At 35.8% G+C, this 21334-nt stretch overlaps 1 protein-coding gene across 3 annotated transcripts in view; it reads right to left on the minus strand.

Annotated features, from left to right (window-relative positions):
* Positions 1–21334, minus strand: part of CEP170 (centrosomal protein 170) — a 92674-nt gene that overhangs the window by 58046 nt on the left and 13294 nt on the right. For all 3 annotated transcript variants that reach the window (XM_077782037.1, XM_077782036.1, XM_077782035.1), the window contains exons 2-4: positions 9818–9963; positions 4200–4289; positions 422–503 (exon numbers count right to left, since the gene is read on the minus strand). In XM_077782037.1, the coding sequence (XP_077638163.1) occupies positions 422–503; positions 4200–4289; positions 9818–9922 (277 nt within the window). In that variant the 5' untranslated portion in view covers positions 9923–9963. The remainder of the gene's footprint in view (positions 1–421; positions 504–4199; positions 4290–9817; positions 9964–21334) is intronic.

Here is a 21334-nt window from a genome sequence, read left to right on the forward strand (position 1 = left end):
CATTACCATATTCATCAAAGCAAATGAAGTTATTTACTAGATGTAAACAGAACATTGAGTGGATACCTTAGTGTTTTAATAATACAAGTCTTTTTTTTTTCATTCAGTGGTTTGCTGAATAATTAATTATAATCTTATCTGCTGGTATACAACTACACATGATACAAATATTTGTGTATTTGCCTCAAAGAAAAGTAGTGCTTTTTAGCAACACAGAAGATACACGTTATGTTCTAAATCATAATTCAAAGTTAAGGTTTCTTGCAGTGAGAGACAACAAAATGTACTTTATTTAGGTAGAATATCCTAAACCCTGAGATTTTCTCTAATAAAGGCATTTTTGTAGCAATGAGAACACTTAACACAACCATACTTCCTAACGAGAAAAGTTCATCCCAACACTGCATTTTTATGGCAAGGATATCATATCCAAATCTCAATTTATCTTCTAACTTCAGAGTGATGTATGTCTGTTCTGGAATCCTCACGTCATTCACAAATGTCTGCAGAAACAAATGAGAATAAAAAGAAACACCATTGAATTCCAAAACAACAGAATTAAATAATTTAAATAATTTTATAAGAAATTCTTCTTCACTACAGATTTTCTACTGGTGATTCACAAGGAAACTAAAAGCTCAAATTGCCAGCTGTTTAACAAACTATGTCAAAAGGAAGGTAAAACACCAGTTGACTACCAAGTTGCATACTGGCCTTGAAAAATTCCTTGCACATTTAATCTTGTTAGCAAGATTCATGGAAATGTTGATTATGGTTCCTTTGAATTAGCACCTCCACTTAATATTTTTATTGTAATTTGCTCTTTTCAATCCAAATTAACTCCCAGAATTGACTGTCATTGTATTTGTACAGCATTTAGCATTGGATATGAGAGAACGGAGGCAGCTTATTTCTAATAATTGTCAAAGGACTTAAGAAAACATGAACCAAGTTTGTGCATCTGAGTAACACCAAAAATCAGTGGTAAGAATTCAGTATATTGCAACCCTACAGGATCATCCTACTTCTAACTTGAAAATTCTCCAATATGTACATGTTTCTAAAGAAAGAAATAGTTCAAATATACCATTTTATAAGCACTCTGAAGTTGGAAAAACTTGAATAATTAAATAAGTCACAAATCTGAATATTTGAATTGTTGTGTTGCTCATAAGTCTAGTATTAAATGAACTGTGGTTAGAGAGAAACAATCCCCTTCCCCAAAATAGCAAGAGGATCTTCTATTTAATTTTCTTTTCCTAAAGGAAAATAAATGTACTTTTTCCTAAAGGAAAATAATGTTTTTTTCATTACTTAAAAAACTGTTTACCTACTTTGTAGAAAATATCTTCCATGGGAAATAAGAACAAAAGGTTCTATTTACTGGTTTGTAAGCATGAGACTTTCAGTAATATTTCAGGCATATTTATTGCACTTTAACATTTTGAAAGTCCAGGGCAAAAATCTCTGTGAAGATGTCCCCAAGGCACTTGAATTTCAGTGAACCAACAGAATTTAAGCCAGCCACCTTGCAGACATCTCTATCTATATGTATGTATGCATTTTTCCTCCCAGGTCAGAGTTCTGAAATTCATGTGCATGCACAGCATACCCAAAGCAGAGAACTCCAGTAGACTGTACAGTCTATTGACAGCCTCATGTTTAGGACTGAAGTGATGGCATAAAACAACCAAGTCTTAGTTACTCTGCCACTTCAGCTTTAAAATCTCATCACATGCTTTGGGATGCCAGACAAAGCTAACTTGCAAAAGCTAGTTACTCTGTAAATAAAGAATCCTTTGCCCCTTTAAATCATTAAATCATTTGCCCCCTTTAAATCATAAGTTTATTCTTCAAATAGTGACAGTCTACTCTCTTTAAACCTTCATAAAGTTTGCTAAGCTTTGCAGAATCCAGTCCTGAAACATCAGTGTGAAAGGACTTTGCTATCCTGTAGGTATTCCTGGGAAGAATGTTACTCAAATGGGCCATGGATTGTTAATATTTTTTATGGTATATTTGAGTTAACAAGTCAAAGAGTTCTACTGATACTAGGGATATAATAACTACATACTAGCAACTGCACACATTTGCTTCACAAAAGAGAAATTCCTTCATCTTTTTTTGTATGGGAAAAAAAAATAAAAACAGCACTGTCCAGAATGAGTCACAACAAACTATCAGAAATACAATTTTACTTGATGCAAAACTGATTAAAATTTACTTTTTTTTTTTTTTTTTTTTTTTTTTTTTTAAATCTAGATGTCCAGGATGAAGACTTCTAGACTTAAAAGTCCAGGAAAAAGACTCCTGTAACCTTTTAACTGAATCAACCATACATATAAGAATATTCAGGCATTAGGACATCAGGTGCAGTCACAGTTCAGCTTGTTAAATTATAACACTCAAAACACTTAAAACAAAAATATTGGTATTAGCCACCTCCCCTTAAAATCTGAATTATCTTTAGAAGTTAAAGGTGCATTCTACCAGGAATGGAGCAACCCTGTATATTAAGCAAAGTATGTATCTCTTCTCAAAAGAGATGAGAACTGAAGAGATGCAAAATTCCATGTAGTATGCAAAATAAGACAGGGTAGAAGCTGCAGAAGCTCTAGAAGAGGCACTTGGCTGCTAGGTAGGTGGTGTTCTCAGTGGAAACAGTAACTAGACTAGAAGAATTATTACCTAGTTCACTATATGGTACTGAGCCATTGTTCTGCCACACAATTACGTATGGTGTTACAAAAATAATGTGTTTTATCTGTTAACCAAGTAAGCAGAGGTATGAAAGAAAAGCACAGTGGGAAAGTGATAGTAAGGAAAACACTGTGAAGACAAAGAGAAAGGACTGAACTCCTGAGATGTAATATTCCTTGTCCCAAAACAGTAGGAAGAAGGCGCTCCTTTGATGTCTCTGAGTAATCAGCTCTAAGGCAACTGAAGCTTCACCTCAAACTTGAGAATTAATTAGATCAAGTGAAGCAAATCACTAAAAGCTCTTTATCAGAGGCAAAAAAGGAGTTGAATGATGACCTTTTAACATATATTTCTATTAAATTCCATTTGTGACAAGGCAACAAAAATCTGAAGGTATGCCTACTGACTACAGAAGTTGCACAACGAGGGAATACAATCAAATGTCTCAGCAAAAAAATTCTATGTGCTAAACTTATTTTTCATCACTGTCTTGAAACAGCACACTGACTTCAAAAATACATTGGTATATTAAATATTTAAGGACCAAAGTCCTTGTATGTCTACAACTGTTCAAAGGATATAGGCCTTCAATGGTTTCACATGGAGTTGAGTCTCTTTGCAAGGCTGAGTTAGTTACCTTAAAATACAGAAAAGCTAATAGAGACAGTGACAGAGTTTTATTTTGAAATGCACTTCAAGATCAAAAGGCAGTAACTTGAGAGTTCATCTTAATCTTCTATTTATTTAAATACTTCACAAAGCTATTCACTATCAGTAGCTTTCTAAGTATTATTCAAATAGGTAGTCACAGATGAATTCATGATTTTATTCTGTAGATATTCATGACAGGGCCAAGCATTTAAAGTTATAAAATAACAACCATAACAATTGCAAACACATAGGTCATAAAGAAGTATCTAAAAGGCTACAAAATTATAACAAAGTTACTATGTTTTTAAGAATTTGCTATAATATCAACAACTTTTATAAAAAGTGATGCTTAGCTAGACTTCTGAATATGCACTTCCTAGAAAAGCCTTAGAACATAAAATATCATCTGAAACTTTTCCCATAACTGGATTTTTCCTGTATGAGTTTGCAATTACTTGACACAAATTATTCATTGAGATGTTTGATGATTCTGAAAAACTAAATGCAAATACAGTATTTGTTAAATAGATTTTCATACAACATGGTTATTGCATAATTATTTTTTTCCACATACAACCAGTGCAAGTACATAAGTAACACACCTCTTTTTATTGTTCTGAGCTTTTCTTACTGCCGAAGCCCTCTTATTACTGGAATTAACAGCAGCCCTTTGTAAAACGCTCAGTGGAAAACCCCTGCAAAGAATACACTTTTCTTTTGTTTGTTCCCCCATTTCCAGACTCGCACTAAAAAGGTTATTAATGTACAATTAATAATGGCTCAAAGAAATTCCCAAAATAAAGATACAGAACACTATGGGAAGCTATCTGTTTCTGATGTTAACTTACCCCATTCAAGCTGCCCAAATCCTTCACCAGGTGTTCATCTGTAGAGGCATCATAGTTGAGTACAGCATGTTGCTTGTCCACACTCCGTGACTAAAATATATTAAAGAAAATAAAATAAGGTATTTGAAAACAACACAAAGTGGTTATGGTTATTTCTTAGAGCAGTGTGATTATTTTCTTTCTACACAACACATTTATTCAAATTACATAAAAAAGATCATCCCACATATGAAAACGACAATCTCTAACCCAACTCCAGGTACCCATAGCAGAATCCTAAAATTAATTTAAAATAATTAGAATCCTAAAATTAATTTAAAATAATTATTTTCTTATTGCTTCCCTAAATATGGTATGTCAGATCCAGATATATCCAAAGGGGTTTTTTTCAGTCCACTCTAGTATCACTGATGTTTAATCTAATATCATCAACTTCACTTTATTTCTTTCTTACTCTCTTTCTCTCCCCCCTTAATTACACGCATCATTCAAGACATAACTATGATTCCAGGGGGCTGTTGTTCTCTCTCAAACACACTATTTGCTGTCACACATCTGGGATAATTACCATAGTACACAAGCATTCAGAGTGTTTCTCCTTGATCTCAATTTCCTCAACCGATTAGCTATAGCCTCTTCACTACATGTCTGAGCAATTCCTAAATTACTATTTCCATCAGTTCTGACTTTCTCAGTCCTTCCTTAAGCACATCAGAATCCATTTATTTATTTCATGAATTCTTTTTTTCACATCCAAACATCGCCACAGAGATGAGGAACAATCCTGGCTACTACTTCATCCAAGAACAGCAGCTCCCTAACAGCCAAGTCCCTCTTTCATCACTCACTCCTTGCCAAGTGTTTGCAGCCTGAGGTGCTGTATTTGTTCTGGTTTAGGGTAAATTTGGGGAAACAACCCCAAAAGGGTTCCTTCAGGAAAGCAGATTCAATTGGCCCCTCCCCCCAACCAGTTTGGGAAAGATACCTCTTTGGAGAAAAAGTGGAAAAGACCTGTTTATTAAACAAGCAAACTTAAACAATATTAAACAATAAAATTTCTTGCCACTCCAAGAGAGAGACAAACTCAGAAAAATCCCCTGGGTTGCAGCTGGGCTCACTCAGTCTCTGATCAGTCCCTCCGACGCTGGAAATGCCACGGCCCAGGCCTGGCACACTGGGCTACAGGTGTGAGCTGCTGCTGCTCTCCTGGTGTTCAGTCCAGAGCAGGTCCAGAGAAAGGGAAAAAACCACAGTCCAGGGAACTTCTTTTCCTCAGCTAGCTAAAACTAACTAGACTAGGGAAAAAAACCAAAGGAGAGTTCTGTCTCGTTGTCCGTCTGTACGCAGACAACTCAGTCCAGGAGCAGGAATGTGAAGGAGGGAGTGCAGTTCTTGAAAACAAACTCTGCACTTCTTCCCCCACCCCCCCTTCACTCCTGGAACAAGTCTTAAAGATGTAGAACTAATTATTCAACATAAACAGGGCAGACGATTGGGGATAAAGGCATCATACAGTCAACCTAGGACAGGTACTGATGGCAAGCAAGGAAGGTGGGGCTGGATGTGTCTCCTCCATGCATGCATATGGTCAGCACCTGGACATCCTCAAGAGCTCCCAAGAGAATGGAGACCACAGCTCATCCTCTCCATCAGCCCACACTTGATCTTATGTTTGCTCTTAATTCTGCTAGTGCACTGTCACAACATGACTGCATAGCAGCAAATTCCTTCCTCCAGCATAGTTCCTAATTTCAGGTTTGCATCTTCTGTCTTTGCTACTCAACTCATTTTTCAGCACTGTATTGCACAGAGAATGGTACATTTCTGTCTGAGACTTCTGTGTACCAGCATTTATGGTCTGTCAGCTCTAGGAGTCCTGCCTTACCAAGTGCACTGGCCAGTGCAAGGCATGAGAACACACAACTAGTATTCCTAAGGAAATGTTTTCTCTTATTGTAATCCCATAGTTATCACCTCACTCCTCTGCCATATCTTGAGACTTGCTAGTATTATTTTCCTTATTTTCAATTTTTATTTTCCTTATTTTTATTTTTTCATTCTTCCTTTCCATTTAATCTTATGACTACTTTGTTTTCTCCCCAAAGAAGTGAGATCACTGTTCTTTTGATTATACTTACTATTTTATTTTTAGAGTTTTTATTTTGTGCTGCATTTTGGAGAGGTATGATGGGAGGGGGCAGGATATCAAAGTGGAGAATAAGGAAGAGACAGACAAATGAACAAGTTCCCTGCCAATATAAGCTGCACTAACATACTACATTAGTTAAGTGCTTTTAATAGCAGATGAAGACACAGCAACATGGTTCATTTTCTACTAGCTTAGTAACCTTGAAAATGAAAACAATCTCAATACAATGAAATTCATTGATGTGCATGAGTTTTGCTGAGCCTACAATATTAAGCACACATTACATTTTTCCACGCTCAAGTAGAACCACTGCACCAATAATTACCCTATTTTACCCAGGCTATTGAAAAAAAAATTTAACTTCTCTCAATATTGTTATTCAAATACACACTGTATTACTAATAATTTATTTATATTTATGTGCTACATCCTACTAAAAATAAGTTAAAACATAAAGGACATGAAAAGATCCTCAAAGCTTCATGATACTATGTCACATCATCTGAAATGCTAAGAATGATTACTCAAGTTTGTGGCTTTTACAGAAACACTTGAAATTCTGCAGAACATCACAGATGTTCAGAACAATTCTCCTCAATTACCTGCATATACTTGGACTTTTTATTAATTTCAGCTGATTTCTACAGGTGCAAAGACTGTGCAAGTCTTTTGAATGCCTTTTTTTCCTTTGGCTTTGTTAATGCAGCCTTCCTTTCAAATTTAAGGGCTTTTAAAATTCCTTCTTGTAAGACTGTGGTGCCTTGGCTGGCAGCTAAAGGCCACACAGCTGCTCACTCACTCTCTGCTGCCCCAGCAGCATGTGGGATACAACAGGAAGAGCAAAAGGAAAGAACTCATCGGTCACATTTCAGCAACAAAGAGGAAGAAGAAGTAAAACAAATCAAGTGATGAGAAGGCAATCATTTCCCACCTCCCACAAGGATCCCAGTACCCAGACAGTCTTTGAGCAGTGGGTATCTTCCCCAAAGCCCCTCCCTCAGTTTTCAATGCCAAGCACAACACATTATTTGTCACAGAATAAGTATCTCATTGGTCAGTTTGGGTCAGCTGTCCTGCTTTGTGCTCCTTCTCCACATTTTATGCACTCCCCCAGTGTGTGTAGGAGAAGAGTGAGAGAGAATGCCTTGAAACTGCACACACACTGTTCAGCAACAGCCAAAAGAGTGGTGTGTTATCAACAGTGTTTTGGTCACAAATCCAAAACAATACTATAATGGCTTCTTTAAAATAAACCCTACCAGATCCAGTACAAAGATTTATATATGTCTGCAGAAATAAGAATCACAGAATAACTGCAGTAAAAGCCATATGAATATGAAGAGGAAAAATCCATCCTCAGTTAAAATAAATTTGTAACTGGTGTTACTTTAGATAGATACTCTTCAATTCAATCCAGACTACTAAGAAAATATTCAGAATACAGAAAATAAATGTATTCTTATTTGCAAACAATTCTGATATTGTGAATAATATAGATTTTTTTTTTCTTGGAGATGATTTCTCCATCAACATTCAAAATATTTCTAACCATAAAGGTGAAAGAAGGGGGAAATGTAGTATTCATCCACAAGCAGGATAAATGATGACTACTGGATGCAATGTAGCAGCTAGCTAAACAGGAAGACTTCACATTATGTTTGAACATATTTACAAAAAAAGGCAGATCTGTATCCCCAGAAGTGAACAAAACCTTTTAGAACAACAGTGTTTACAGGTAGAGATCTGAGGTCTATCAAGCATGAAACAGAGTCAAAATTCTTTTCATTAAAGCCTTTATAATATGTTTTCTGTCAACAAATTATGAATAAAAATATTAAATTCTGCTTTCTTTATCATGCATTGTCCACATGCTTTGCAGTAAGAGAACAACCAAGTTGTCAAGAGTTGAAAGGAAGGTCTTGCACAAAGAGCTATACACACAGAACAAGAACACATTATTAGCTTCTCTTTTGGTGGGTTCCTCCCCCTGCAGCACTATGTGATGTTACAGTCATGCTGGCATGTAGACCTAACATAGCAGCAGGCTAAAAAGAATATTCTTGAAATCCCCAGGCCCCTTGGTTTTTTCCACTAACTCTGAAGTAAATACACAACAAATAATGTTTGTAAATAACTCAAATTTATTCACAGTATTAATCAAAAGAGGCAGCTACCTTTGAAGGTGAAGTTCTGTAACAAAAAAGAATAAATGCTTCACTGTAAGGACTGATCTACTATGGATGGCATAGCAGAGAAGAAAGGAGATTCTCCCTTATTTACAGGCAACACTCCTCTAAAACAAGTTACTAGTAAAATAAAAGCATTTTTGGATTATAACCTACTGGGCAGGAACCAGTGGGGTGGGGCTTTTTGGTTGCTTTTCTTTTGTTGTTTTGGATGTTGGTGGATTTTTCTGTTATTTGTTTGTTTGGGTTTTTTTAAATACTGCCCACAAAAATTACCAAGACATTATACTATCTGTTTTTAAAGAGAAATTAAGACTACTTTCAACTGCTTTCTAACATCACCAGTAAAATATCTGAATGCCTTCTGAGGGTGAGAGCCAAATGCAATTTACTAGAGACACTACTTTCTGAGTAATAAATGTAGGATTACATCTATAAGCACTTCATTTGCAAGTAAGACTCCAATTTGGCCAATAATGGCTGCATACACAACTTTTGTGAACAAAAACTGCAAAACAAATTATTTTATTGAATGATAGGAAGTGTTGAGAGATTAGTTTTGAAGTTCCAACTTCTTAAGAGCTCTACACTAAATGAGAAAAATTTAAGAAGAAGCTCCCAAAATACTACCATCAGTCATAAAAAAAAAATTAGAAAAAGGCAGGTCAGAGGACTATAGCTTTGATAGGGCAAAGTGCAAGCAATATGGCTACATAACAACACAGCTAAACACATCTAAGAGCTCCAGAAAGTGATCCTCAAAGTTGAGGAAGTTACTGAAGGATCAAGCTATTTTGACTTGTGTATTTTCAATTCTATTTAAACTAAGTTATTCAACTTCCTCAGAGACAGACTTCTCTCTACAAATTTCATTTTCCTTTGTACAACCAATCAAGGCATGGGGATAGAGTTACATCAAATCATGTGACTAAATTAGATTACAAGCTGCCAAAAAAAGAAGGCTCCTTTCAAAAGCATCCAGCTTTCTTAACATTATCACATTTTATGAAACACAGTCTACTTACTTTACTGGTCATACTGCAAAATGTATTTTGTCTTCTATCTTTGCATTCTGCTTTTGATTTATATGAAGAAAAGCAGTAACTGCATGATTAATGGCAACACATTTAAACTATTTTTTTTTTTTTTCCTAAGGACACAAAAGATTCTTCAAAACAAGCACTCCCAACATCTGGGGAATTTCTTTTTCAAAAGGAATGCATGAAACTGGTGCATTAAGTTCATGATTTGAGCAGCTGCACATGGAAGGCTGAAGCAATTACCTGTAACATCAGCTCACAGTCATCTCTTCCAACAAAAATCATTTCCCGTGGCAGCCTATGTCGGGTGCCTCCACTGCTCACCAAAAACCAGGATGTTAAGCTCATTTTCTGCTTAGCTGATAAATCCTTGGCAAAGCTATGTCATCCTGCAGTGAGAAAGAAAGAGAGACCGAGAAAATAATTTTAGTTATTTTTAGTTACAGTTTCTGCTCAGCAAACACTGTGAGCAGAATACAAAAAGGCTCAGAAAATACAGCATTCTCAATAGCATGTACTGAATCCAGCAATCACAGGAAGCGAGAGGCTTCAGATTTGCATACTCTCAGGCTCTGCTTCATGCAGCTAGGCAGATTTAATTGGTAACCTTCTGCAAAAGGAACAAACAGCTACCTAATGCCAAAGTTGTATGTCAAGTTGTCAGAAAGCTTTTACTATTTGACCACTGATTATCAAGATAATTGCTACAATAACGCTTCACTATCACAACCAACAAACAGTATAGCAAACATTCACAAAATACAGCAAGTAACTTGCATGTGTGTCATTACCATTTCCTGTGAAAAAGAACTACCTCATCTGATTTTAAGCTCAAAACCTCTGTACAGCACCAAATCAAAGGAGCTTTAAATTAATGGAACTTTTGCTTCTTATTTAATCTCAGTTTCTCACAATAAAACATCTATTTTGGAAATTTAACAGTGTGCATTTAGCATTGCAAAAAACCAGAGCAAAATGAACAAATTAGAAGTTTTCTATAAGTATGAAATCCAAAAGAAGCATTCCTACAAAACTTTACCATTAATAATCAATAAAGGATCCAACATATTCCATAAAACAGAAGAGAAAACCCATAGCTATTTAAAATGTCACAAAAATTTATAAAATTTTTTACAGAAAACTTCTTCACACAGTATGATTTACTTGAAACTGGACAAAAATATGATTAAATTTCTCTTCAGAGTAATTCAATTGCTAACAGCTGAAAAAGCTTTAAGAGTATTCCAAATCTTCCTTAAAGAAAATGCAAGCCAAAGCAATTATTTAATTCATTCATAACCACAATGTATTAATTGAAAGAGAAGCTAAAGAAAATCAAAAGCAACCAGCCAGTTTTTCTCTCAGTACCAAACAGCAGGCATTTCTCTTCTATTTATAGGTCAATTAGTGAATTTCTGCAAGGTTAGCAAATGTACTGTAAGTAGACATAAATCTGTAGTGGACTTGAGCATACTCTTGAATAATACTAAGAATTCAGTGAGGTCCTCAAAATGAGGGCTACAATGGAAACAATGAATAAAATGACAATGTAAGCACTATGCCATGAGACAAACTACAATCAAGGAGATACCACAAATTAGTAAAATGTGTAAAGATAACTAAGTTTAAGTCAAAACAGCATGTGACATGACAAAGAAGATTTTTACAAAACAGTTAGTCAAAAGGTAGTAAAATGTACCAGCAGAGCTGCCAATCCAGTTTAAAAAAAATGAAATTCACATGGAATAATTTAGAATGACTTAATATGCTAAAGAACTACTGAATATGAAGTAAATATGCATTGCAACAGTATTCTATAGTAATACTTACAATAGAATTATCTTTCCACAGCTGTATCACAACACATTCAAATGCAATGCATGTCCACTTAATGTTATCTGACCCAAAAGAAGTAATACAGCATCTCTAACATATTTTATTCCTAGAAACTAAAAAGATTAAAACTAAATCTACAATAAGAACTTGCTGAGATAAAATTCAAAGTATTGTAGTTACTAAATACATGTTTTAACAATTAAACTGTATCATTCAGAACCTTTGAAGAAAATTAGTATTTTTATTTTCAATTTAATCTAATTTAAAATGACAAGATAAACTGGATCGATCAAATTACATTTTTCAGTTCCCCTTAAGAGAGGAAAAGGAAGTATCAAAAACAGCCAGACTACATTCCAGCGTATAACAAGTAAATTAACTGGATGTTTGACAGCAAGCATGCTGTTCAATATCAAAGCTCCTCATTATGTCTATATTTTACTACCTTCTAAAATTTCCTATCTGTTTATCCTAATTACATTTGCACCATTTGGTCTTTCTGCTCTAATTGGAAATTCATATGAAAATCTCCAAGATTACATAGAAAAAATTGAAAATTGGAAAAATTTCTTAGTAAAAGCTATGTTGTAGTTTACACAGGTAGACTGACTGTAAAAGAGGAAAACTATTTTTATTTAGAAAACAGAGAAGTAGGTCAGCAAATAGAGCTAGGGAAAAATAAACCAACACTCCAAACTTCCTACAAATGATAAAGCCTGACAACAAACAGATTAAATTAAGCTTTGTGAAATATTTCTAAAAAATGTATTATACAAAGCAATCACTGCCACACAGCTTGGCAGCACGTTTGTAGTTAAAAGTCCATCACCATTTCTATCAAACTTTATAATACTGTTCTTTTGAAACAGTTGCTGTCTCAACTGCAAGAAACGATCAACCTAGATGCATATTTTATTTTAAAGTATTCTTTAGACTAAACCAATGCCTTTGATCAGAGTTATGCTGCAATCTGCATAGCAAAACTGGCTGAAAAAAGGATCCAGTTGCAACAGTTACTTAATATCAGAACAAAAAAAAAAGCACATTAAAAATTTTATATGGAACTGCACACTTATTAGTCATATAGACAGTATGTGGACAATTTAATTGCATCCCAAAAAGTTAATGGAAGCTTGCAATGTTTCGAACAAACTGCTCTTGCAAGTACTCCGGCTGTAGTGTTCTGAACAATACAAGGATGAAAGATGCTTCACTGCCTAGGAGATACCAAATTAAATTACTATATGACAGATGCAAAATCATCACAAGAAGTGGCTTTTTACAGAGTGTAAATTTAGGTCATGATAATTCTTGCAATGAAATGTTATGGATACCAAAAGGTTACACAGGGTTCAAAAAGCGATTATTTTATTTCATGAATGCTTATTATCAATCCTATTACATGCACTGACACCACTTACAGCTCAGGAAGTGCATGCACTGTGCATTTTGAGGGGCTGGGAGGTTTCACTGTCCTACCCAAAAACCTCTCATCCTTACCTATCCTTTTTTTATGCATGACAGGATATTGTTCCAGATGGACCTGTCCTACTCCACTACAGACTACACTTTTCAGATGCAGTATTTACAAAAAATACTTCTACCCTAGAAAAAAATAATTTAAATGTTTTATTAAAGTATTTGGTTCTATTAGTATTTCCTAAAATGGCAGTATTGTGTTGTAGTCTTCAACCAAACTAGCAAATATTTCATCAATACTTGATCATTCAAAGCTTCATTCCTGATGTCTGCAAGTCCGTGGCTGAGACATCCATGGCAGCTGCAAAATATTTCCTTGTCTGCAGAAGAAACAGCATTTTATGGTGAAGGACTACAATTTTCAAAAGACAGTAACCAGTGTGTTGGAATGAATATGTGGGTAATAAGTCATTTGAAACAGATGCTGCAGTAACAGAGAAATTGGATGCATCATCCCTGTAAATATAATTCACTCCTAAGAACTAAGATCCTGTATTATGCAGCCAAAAGATGGGTGTAACCAATTTCAAATGTCTAAATAGACACTGCCAAGATTATTTTTTACAGTCATGTTATTGCAAATAAAAATCCTTAATAATCTCAAATTTGAGCATTTTATAGTCTATGTTTTTGTACTTGCCTGTAACTGAAAACAGTTCCAACTACAGTTACTGAACATTAAGACAAAAATCCAATAGAGAAAGAAACATGTTTAAAATTTAAATTAAACCTAATTTATGTCTGAAATTCCAACATTTAAGCACTGGAGTCCTACACATTAAGACTAAAAATAGTGTAATTTTAATGGCATACAATTATCCTCTTACTGTACAACAAATTCTACTTATGAATATTTTAAAACAACATTAAAAAAAGGCCTGTACCAAGCTGAGACACAGTATGGACAAAGTCATAAACCCTTTGTTGCCCATTATTTTCCCTTACAAACTCCTGTTTCCAGCTGGTAAAGTATTTGCTAAAATTAAGTTTACCTTCTCATACAACTGCCTAGTAAATTTGGAGAAATTTCTGAAGAAATTACTGAAATATTTCTAAAACAATGTTAGAGCAGAATATTCTGTGTCATTTTTAAGAAAATATTAGCTTTACCTCATATATGCAAATTGGTATTGAAATGTGGCAGAAGGCCTGAGTATCAGTTTGTACCTTGTATTATTGCTCTTGTACAAATTCATTGAAATGGACAAAAACAAGAAAGAGGCTTTTGAAAACTTTCTTCGTGTATATTCATTCAACAAGGACAGAGATAAATTCTTTAAACACATCTGTCTACACAGAGGTAGTTAAATAAATTTGTGGCGCATGCTGTTTTAGTATTATAGCTGCAGTTAGAACAAAAATAAGGCATCTTTTTCCCAGAACTTTCAACTCATCCTGTGTTGAAACAAACTGGAGGGGTAGAAGATAAAGGAGAGAACACCACACAAGGACAGGACACTTGAACCAGACCTAGACAGATTTTGGAATCAGGACTCAAAAAAGGTAAATGTCAGAAGTAAACCATGACAAGGGGTAAATCAGAAATGAGAGCAGTGATAGGGCCTGTAATGACTGCAGAAGAACTGAAGTTGAAGCTGGAAACCAAATAAAAAAAAAAATGCTGTCAGCAAACAACACTCACTGGAAAAGTGCCTCCCATGACCTCTTTATTGACTATTCAATGTAATAAAAAATACCCAGCAGTTCTAATTTTGACTGAAATGGAGAAATCTATGCCAAAGAAAGAAAAGACAAAATTGAAGTTAACTTCAACCCTGAGAACATTATTGTATCCATATAATTTATATTAATCTATAAATATCATTGATTTAAACCTAGGAAGCTATAAGTACTAAACAGCACAGCAATATTGTCTATTCTATCAAACCTTCTGAAGTGGGGTAGTGTAACACACCAAGTGTTACGTGGGCGATCATAATTAACCTACTTACATATATGCATAAGAAAATAACCTTTAACTACATCATCACATATTTTAATCAGGACTCTACCGTTCTCAGGTTAAAACAAAGATCTTAACAGTCAGTTAATCAGTGTTCTTTTTCCTCTCCTCATCATTTGATTAGCCTGTGCCTTATTTACTGCACATTACTAAAAACCTTTCCTGAATTATTAACTTCCTCCTGACTTCATCTGCCACGCTCAACACCACCACATGAGAAATTCATTAACACTTACAGTAAAACCTCAACAAGTAGTTGTAGGAAGGGTTTCATGTAAATGGAGAACTGTAGAGAGCTTTTTTAAATGCTGAAATATCTTAGTCTTGAATATTTAAGTTCCAAACAATCAATATTTCATTTTAAAGTACCTAATTTCACACCATATATTGGAATTCAAATGGTCTCGCTCATAGAACTATAAAAACAAGAAAATAAGTCATGCTCTCGGATGGCTTCTGAACATTTAGCAATGAAACTCATGAAACTATTCTTGGTGCTTTTCTAATTCTCTGCTGCTTTCACTGCTCACGTTGCTGGCATCCCAGGAAGGGAGACAGAGGGCTGCACAGACAACAGCCTCTTGACTGAAACGATTCTCACCAATTTCCAAGGGGGTCAGTACACCAAGGGGTTTTGTTAACAAAGAGTGTACCTTATGCAGGAAAGAAACTCAACAAAAAGAGCAAACCTTAACAAAAAAAAATTAGGAAAGTTGCAGGACTGAGGAACCTTCCATTGAGAGCTGGAATTCAATCTACAGAAGCCATATGTCATGCCACAGTACTGGGTAATGTTGTTCCTCAAAACCTTTAAATAAATAATACCCATCTAAATTTAAATGGCTTAGGCTAATGATCTATAAAACTATTTTTTCAAGTATTTATGACCTTTTGTGGGCTCAAGTATGCTTCACAAGTGTTGGCCATAAAGGTTAATCTAAATATTCTTTTAAAAGGTTGTTAAAATAAAAGGCAAAGGAAGAATAAATAAGGTAATTTATGTTTAACAGCATTGATATTCTTCATCAAAATGATAAGATGAACTCACATACTTAGGAAAAATGACGAAAAATGCCTAGATTTTCAGCAATTGAACAAATTTGTATTATTGTTTTCAAATATTTCACTGACTGGAAAATTCACCTGAACAGGTTGAATCCCTCTAGAAATATTCAACTGCTACATACAGCTCTGAACATGAAACTGTTGCCCTTCTCACTGATATAAAAAAATATTATTATTAGTTATAAAGTTCATTAAAATTGTATTAAATTACTGGACAAGAGTGAAACTGGATGGAAATCAAACAAATAGGTAAAGTGGAAGAAAACAGGTAAGTCAAGTGAAAGAAAAGGGACTTATCCATTCAATTTAACTTCCCTGCTCAAATGGGGAAGAGGAGTGTGCTTAGGATAACTGCCTTTATCACTAAACTAAAACATCTCACAAAAAGATGTTGTCTTCTCTCCTAAAATTACTAACATGTAACTGACAGGGCTTGGAATGATACCTTAAGTATTCTGCTTCTGGAGTATTTGACCTGCTCCACCTCAGCTCAAATGTCTGAATTTGGCCACAATTTCTTGAAAAATAGATGAAAAAAATCATACTGAAGCCTTACACTATGTCAAAAAGATGTCATTTCCAGTATGGTCTGAAAGATGTAGCCATGACAAAATTTTACAGTACAAAAGAAGTACTGAGAGCAAAGAAACCTTCTTAATCACTAGTCTGCAATACATTCTCCTTTACCTTCTTTACCCTCCATGCTTTCAGTCTTGTGGTTGATGTTCTTCTACACAGAGATGAAGAAAGAAGGCAAAATAAAAATATGTAAATCTCCTTGAATCTTGTGTCTGAAAAATCCACAGATTTATAGACAGAGAACATCTACAACATCCACTATTATAAAAAAAAGATTTTTCTAAAAGATATATTAAACTTAAGAAGAAAATAAAATAAAAAAAAGCCAGAATCAGGACATCAAGTTCATTCATGCCCCTCACTTCTTTAATTAGTACAATCCTACAGAGCTAGATAAGCACATTACCTATACTGCTACCATAAAAGACTAAAACAAGAGTTACACAGTTGTACCAAATCTATAAAGCAGCAGCAGTGTATTTCTCAGGCAGTTTGTGACTAGGAGAAAGGAAAAGGGGGCAGGGGAGAAGGGCAATATGGGGAGGGAGAGACAGGCAGCCACAGCTTCAGCTTTACAGTGGTGCAAGAGGAGGGGGCAGGCTGGACCTAGCACAGATAGGCCGCAGACTCCTCAGCAGCACTTGAGGGAAGAAACTTCCTCATATTTTAATTAAAAAAAAAAAAAAGGTCTCCCAGCTGTGAATATCACTAAGCATAAAGAAAGATTTTCCTCTGCATTCAAGGAGTTTGAGACCTCTACAGAAGGGACCCAGATACTCTTCTTGCCCTACAGGTCACCCCTGCAGGAAAAAGGACAAGAAAGCAGCTCAGCAACAGATGTTGTTGCCTCTGTCAGGCAGCAAATCTCTGCTGTAACATTGCTGCAGCTCTGGGACTGCACAAATATCCTCTCCTCTGGTGCACGTCAGAATTAGATCTGTGTCTATTTTACTGCTACAGGGATGGTTGTCAGAACAGCAATAGAAATAGACTTCTTTTTCTGCCAACAGTGCAGCTGCAGTTGAAGTTGCTTTAGGGTTTTGCTTTTGAGGGACAATGACTTAAAGATCTTATCCTACTCTCTTTTTTATATAATAATGACTAAAAAATAAAGAATCCTGAGATCATGCCTTTTGCTATCGCACCAGTATCAACATACAAATGCTGCAAAGGAATGTATGAAACATAAGGTTTACCTGATGGCTATCAGTCATTTGAGTGTCACAGTGTGCTAAAAGATCTGGTCCAGTGACAATTACCTGCTGCTATTATTTCATGTGGGTATCACTGATACAGCCAGGAGCAACCAGAAGAATACCAAGGATTACAGAGCAGTGATAAAGCACTCTGGAACACAGGCAGTTTTCACATCAGTCTTCCCAGTTAAAGGGAAGGGTTGAAAAGGGCCAATTGAATCTGGAGAATCAATATATGGTTACGGGACTGTGCCACACACAGAGGTTTGGCGACTTAGACCACGGGGCTCACTTTGAAAAACCTGGTCTGCTGGGGCACTGCTGGGGTTTATCTGTCAGAGAAGGGGAAGAGTATCTTTGGACACAGGTTTGCCAAGCTGGAGAAGAGGCCTTTGAACTACAATTGCCAGAGAGAAATGGTAGGATGGCTTCTGTGGCTGAAGTGTTAGAATAGAAAGATACATGGTCTTTAGGAATGATAGGCAAGGCAGAAAGAAAGGGGTATCACCCTCTGTATCAGTAACCAGCATGGAGCTCTACCTGGGGATGGATGAGGAGCTTAAGGATCAGGATTAAAAGGAGGGCAGGAACAGGTGTCATTACAGTGGGTTTCTGCTTCACTCAGACTTCTTCACTGTAAGATTGAGCAGATAAGGCACTGTTGATGGACAGACAGGAGTGTCCTCACATTCACAAATCCAGGTCCTCATGGAGGACTTCAATCATCCCAGTACCTGCTGGAGGGAAAACACAGCAGGCTATAAGCAGTACAGGAAGTTCCTGGAATGCACTGATCATAACTTCATTCTGCAAGTGCTAGAGGAGCCAAGAAAGAGGGGCTGGTGGACCTTGTTCTCACCAGCAAGGAGAGGCTGGTGGGGAATATGAAGCTCAAGCCTTGGCTCCATGGAGGAGTTTGAGATTCTTAGGGCAGCAAGGAGGGTGGGACAGAAAGGACAGTCCTCAATACTCTAAGGACTTCAGGAAAGCAGACTTAGGTCTCTTCAGGGATCTTCAGTCTCTTCCTTAGAGTAGGATATAGCCTTGAAGAAAAGAGGGGCTCAAGAAATCTCATCAATATTCAAGGACGACATCTTCCAAGTTCAAAAGAGATGGAGCCCAACAGAGAGGAAGTTGGACAGATTTGCCAGGAGACTTGCATAAATGAAAAGCAGCTTCTGGACAAACTCAAACTCACTCAAAAAGAAGCCTACAGAGGACAGAAGCAAGGATAAGTAGCTTGGCAGAAATACTGTATGAACAGCCATGGATCAGGCAAGGAAAGCTAGTGCCCTAATAGAATAATCTGTCCAGTGATGCCAAGCGCAACAAGAAGAGTTTCTTTGGATATGTCTAGAAAAAAGAAATACTAGAGAAAATGTAGTATTTTCCCTCTTCAGAAGGAGAAGATCAATCTAGCTACCTGGGATATGGAGAAAGCTGAGGCACTCAACCACTTTTTTTTTTTCTTCACCAGCAAAAGCTCCAGCCACACTACCCAAGTCACAGAAGACAAAGGCAGGGACTAGGAGAATGAAAAACCATCTACTGTAAGAAATCAGTGAAGAGAGAGAGATCCTAAAAAACTTGAAGAGACCACCTTTAGGTCCTATCCTGAAGAACCTGAAGGTGCACGAGTCCGTTGAATCTGATGAGAGACATGCAGGTCCAGAGGGAACCGGCAGGTGAAGTGGCTAAGTCACTATCCTCAAAAGAAAAATAAATTGTGAAGCTATTAAGGAGGAAAAGAAACAACATATCAAAATACCTAGTATAAGAGATCAAATGGTATTAAGAACAGCACACTGAAACAAACTTGACACCAACTTGACAAAAAAATAAAATACTGAGTTATTTTTACAGAGAATACTGGCAAACAAGCAAATCCTTAGCCTGATTTGAAAACTTTGCTTAGGACTGGTATTGTACACAAATACAGTCTTACACAACAATCGTAAGCCTTTTTATAAATATATTGTTCTTATAGTAGCGAGAAGTACCTGAAGATTGAATTTTTCCTATAAGTTATCCTATCTAAACGTTAAAATCTTACTCCGTATTGGCCACAAGGATAAAGCTGTTAAGACTTGAAAGAATTATCCTGTTTTATTCCTTGATACCAGACAATAATGACATTTTGCATTTATTAAAGTAATAGCTCATTTTGCATTCCTAATCTTTACAATCATTAACAAGAAATCATTTATTGTGAATTTATTTCTCTGCAGCCTCCCCATACTGAACAGCAATACTTTCCAAAAGCTTCTTTCAATAAACAGTTAAAATGAAGGCTAATAACTGCTTATAAGAGTAGCTTAATTTATGTTCAAATGATTGAAAGTTCACTTTTTGTCCATCACTCTCATTCAGATTAAGGAATTGCGTAAAAGAAATTCTAAAAAATTCCCTATTTCTTATGATCAAAAGAGGTCATCTCTGGAGAAATTAGCATGCCAAGTATGCTAATAAAACAGTACATCTGATAAGTAGCCTCTAGAAACTATTGTGGCAAGCCAGCCAAAAAATCGTAACCAAATCATCTTTGAGAAAAAGCTCCCTGTGATGAAAGCTACAGAAATCCTTCCTTTCCCTCTATTCCATACCACACTACACTATTGCTAAGATTACCAAACAGAAAAATAATTAAACAAATACAAATCAGGCATGGCACTCGGGCAGAATGCAATCTTAGAAGAAGCAGTCAAGTCCTCCTCTTCCACTTCCTATTCAGAGTGCCTTCACCATGGCATATTTCAAGTGATTTTGTAGGCTGTGTGTGATGAGGTGGTTTTATTTGTACTGGCTAAGTACTGACCACAGCCCTGAGCACTACTGAAAAATTTTGCAAATAAATATTTTGCAAATAAAACTGGACCTCTCAACCTCCCAAGGGCAGTGATTTCACTTTCCCCAAAATTGTGAAATATATGGAGTTTAGCTAGTGACTCAAGATTCTTAGCAAGATTAAATTACACATACAAGGCAATGCAGATTTTTTCTTCCTTCATATTAGGAATTATTTATTTTGTGGGTATGAAGATAAGTTTACTTTCCAAAAAAAAGAAAGTATTGAGGTAGTTTTAATATCTACATTTCCCCTTTCAATTTCACTTACTTCTTGACACAATGTGTAAGTACACAGAACATGAAAGTGGAAGTGATGGAGGACAGTTCTTGATATCAAAGTTACCAATCTCCATATCCATTCATAACAACAGAGATACATAATTCAAAAAGGTATTCAATTATTATTCTTCGCTACACCTGCACTGTAACATGAAAAACATTTATTGTGTTCTACACAAAATATTTGAAACATTCTATCCTCTCCCTTATGGAATGCTTTGGAGCTTTTTACAATTACCCTTGACAGCCAAGTCCACAGATGTATTTTTCTTGGAAATACACTGAGTTGTTTGTTCCAAGATCAGTAACACAAGCCCTACATTAAAAAAAAAAAAGAAAAAAAACCAAGAAAAAAAATAGTTGGATGAACTTATTTTACAAAGCAAGCAAAAGCTCAAACTTTAGCCTTAAAGTTGCAAGATATGTTTGCTCTAGGCAATTTTCACTGTCTGAAGAGAGTCAGTGTGTGCGTGCATGCACAAAGCATAAAAACAATTCTGTGCCATAAACATGTTG

This window comes from Lonchura striata, chromosome 3 (genome assembly GCF_046129695.1).
Source record: "Lonchura striata isolate bLonStr1 chromosome 3, bLonStr1.mat, whole genome shotgun sequence".
Taxonomy (NCBI): domain Eukaryota; kingdom Metazoa; phylum Chordata; class Aves; order Passeriformes; family Estrildidae; genus Lonchura; species Lonchura striata.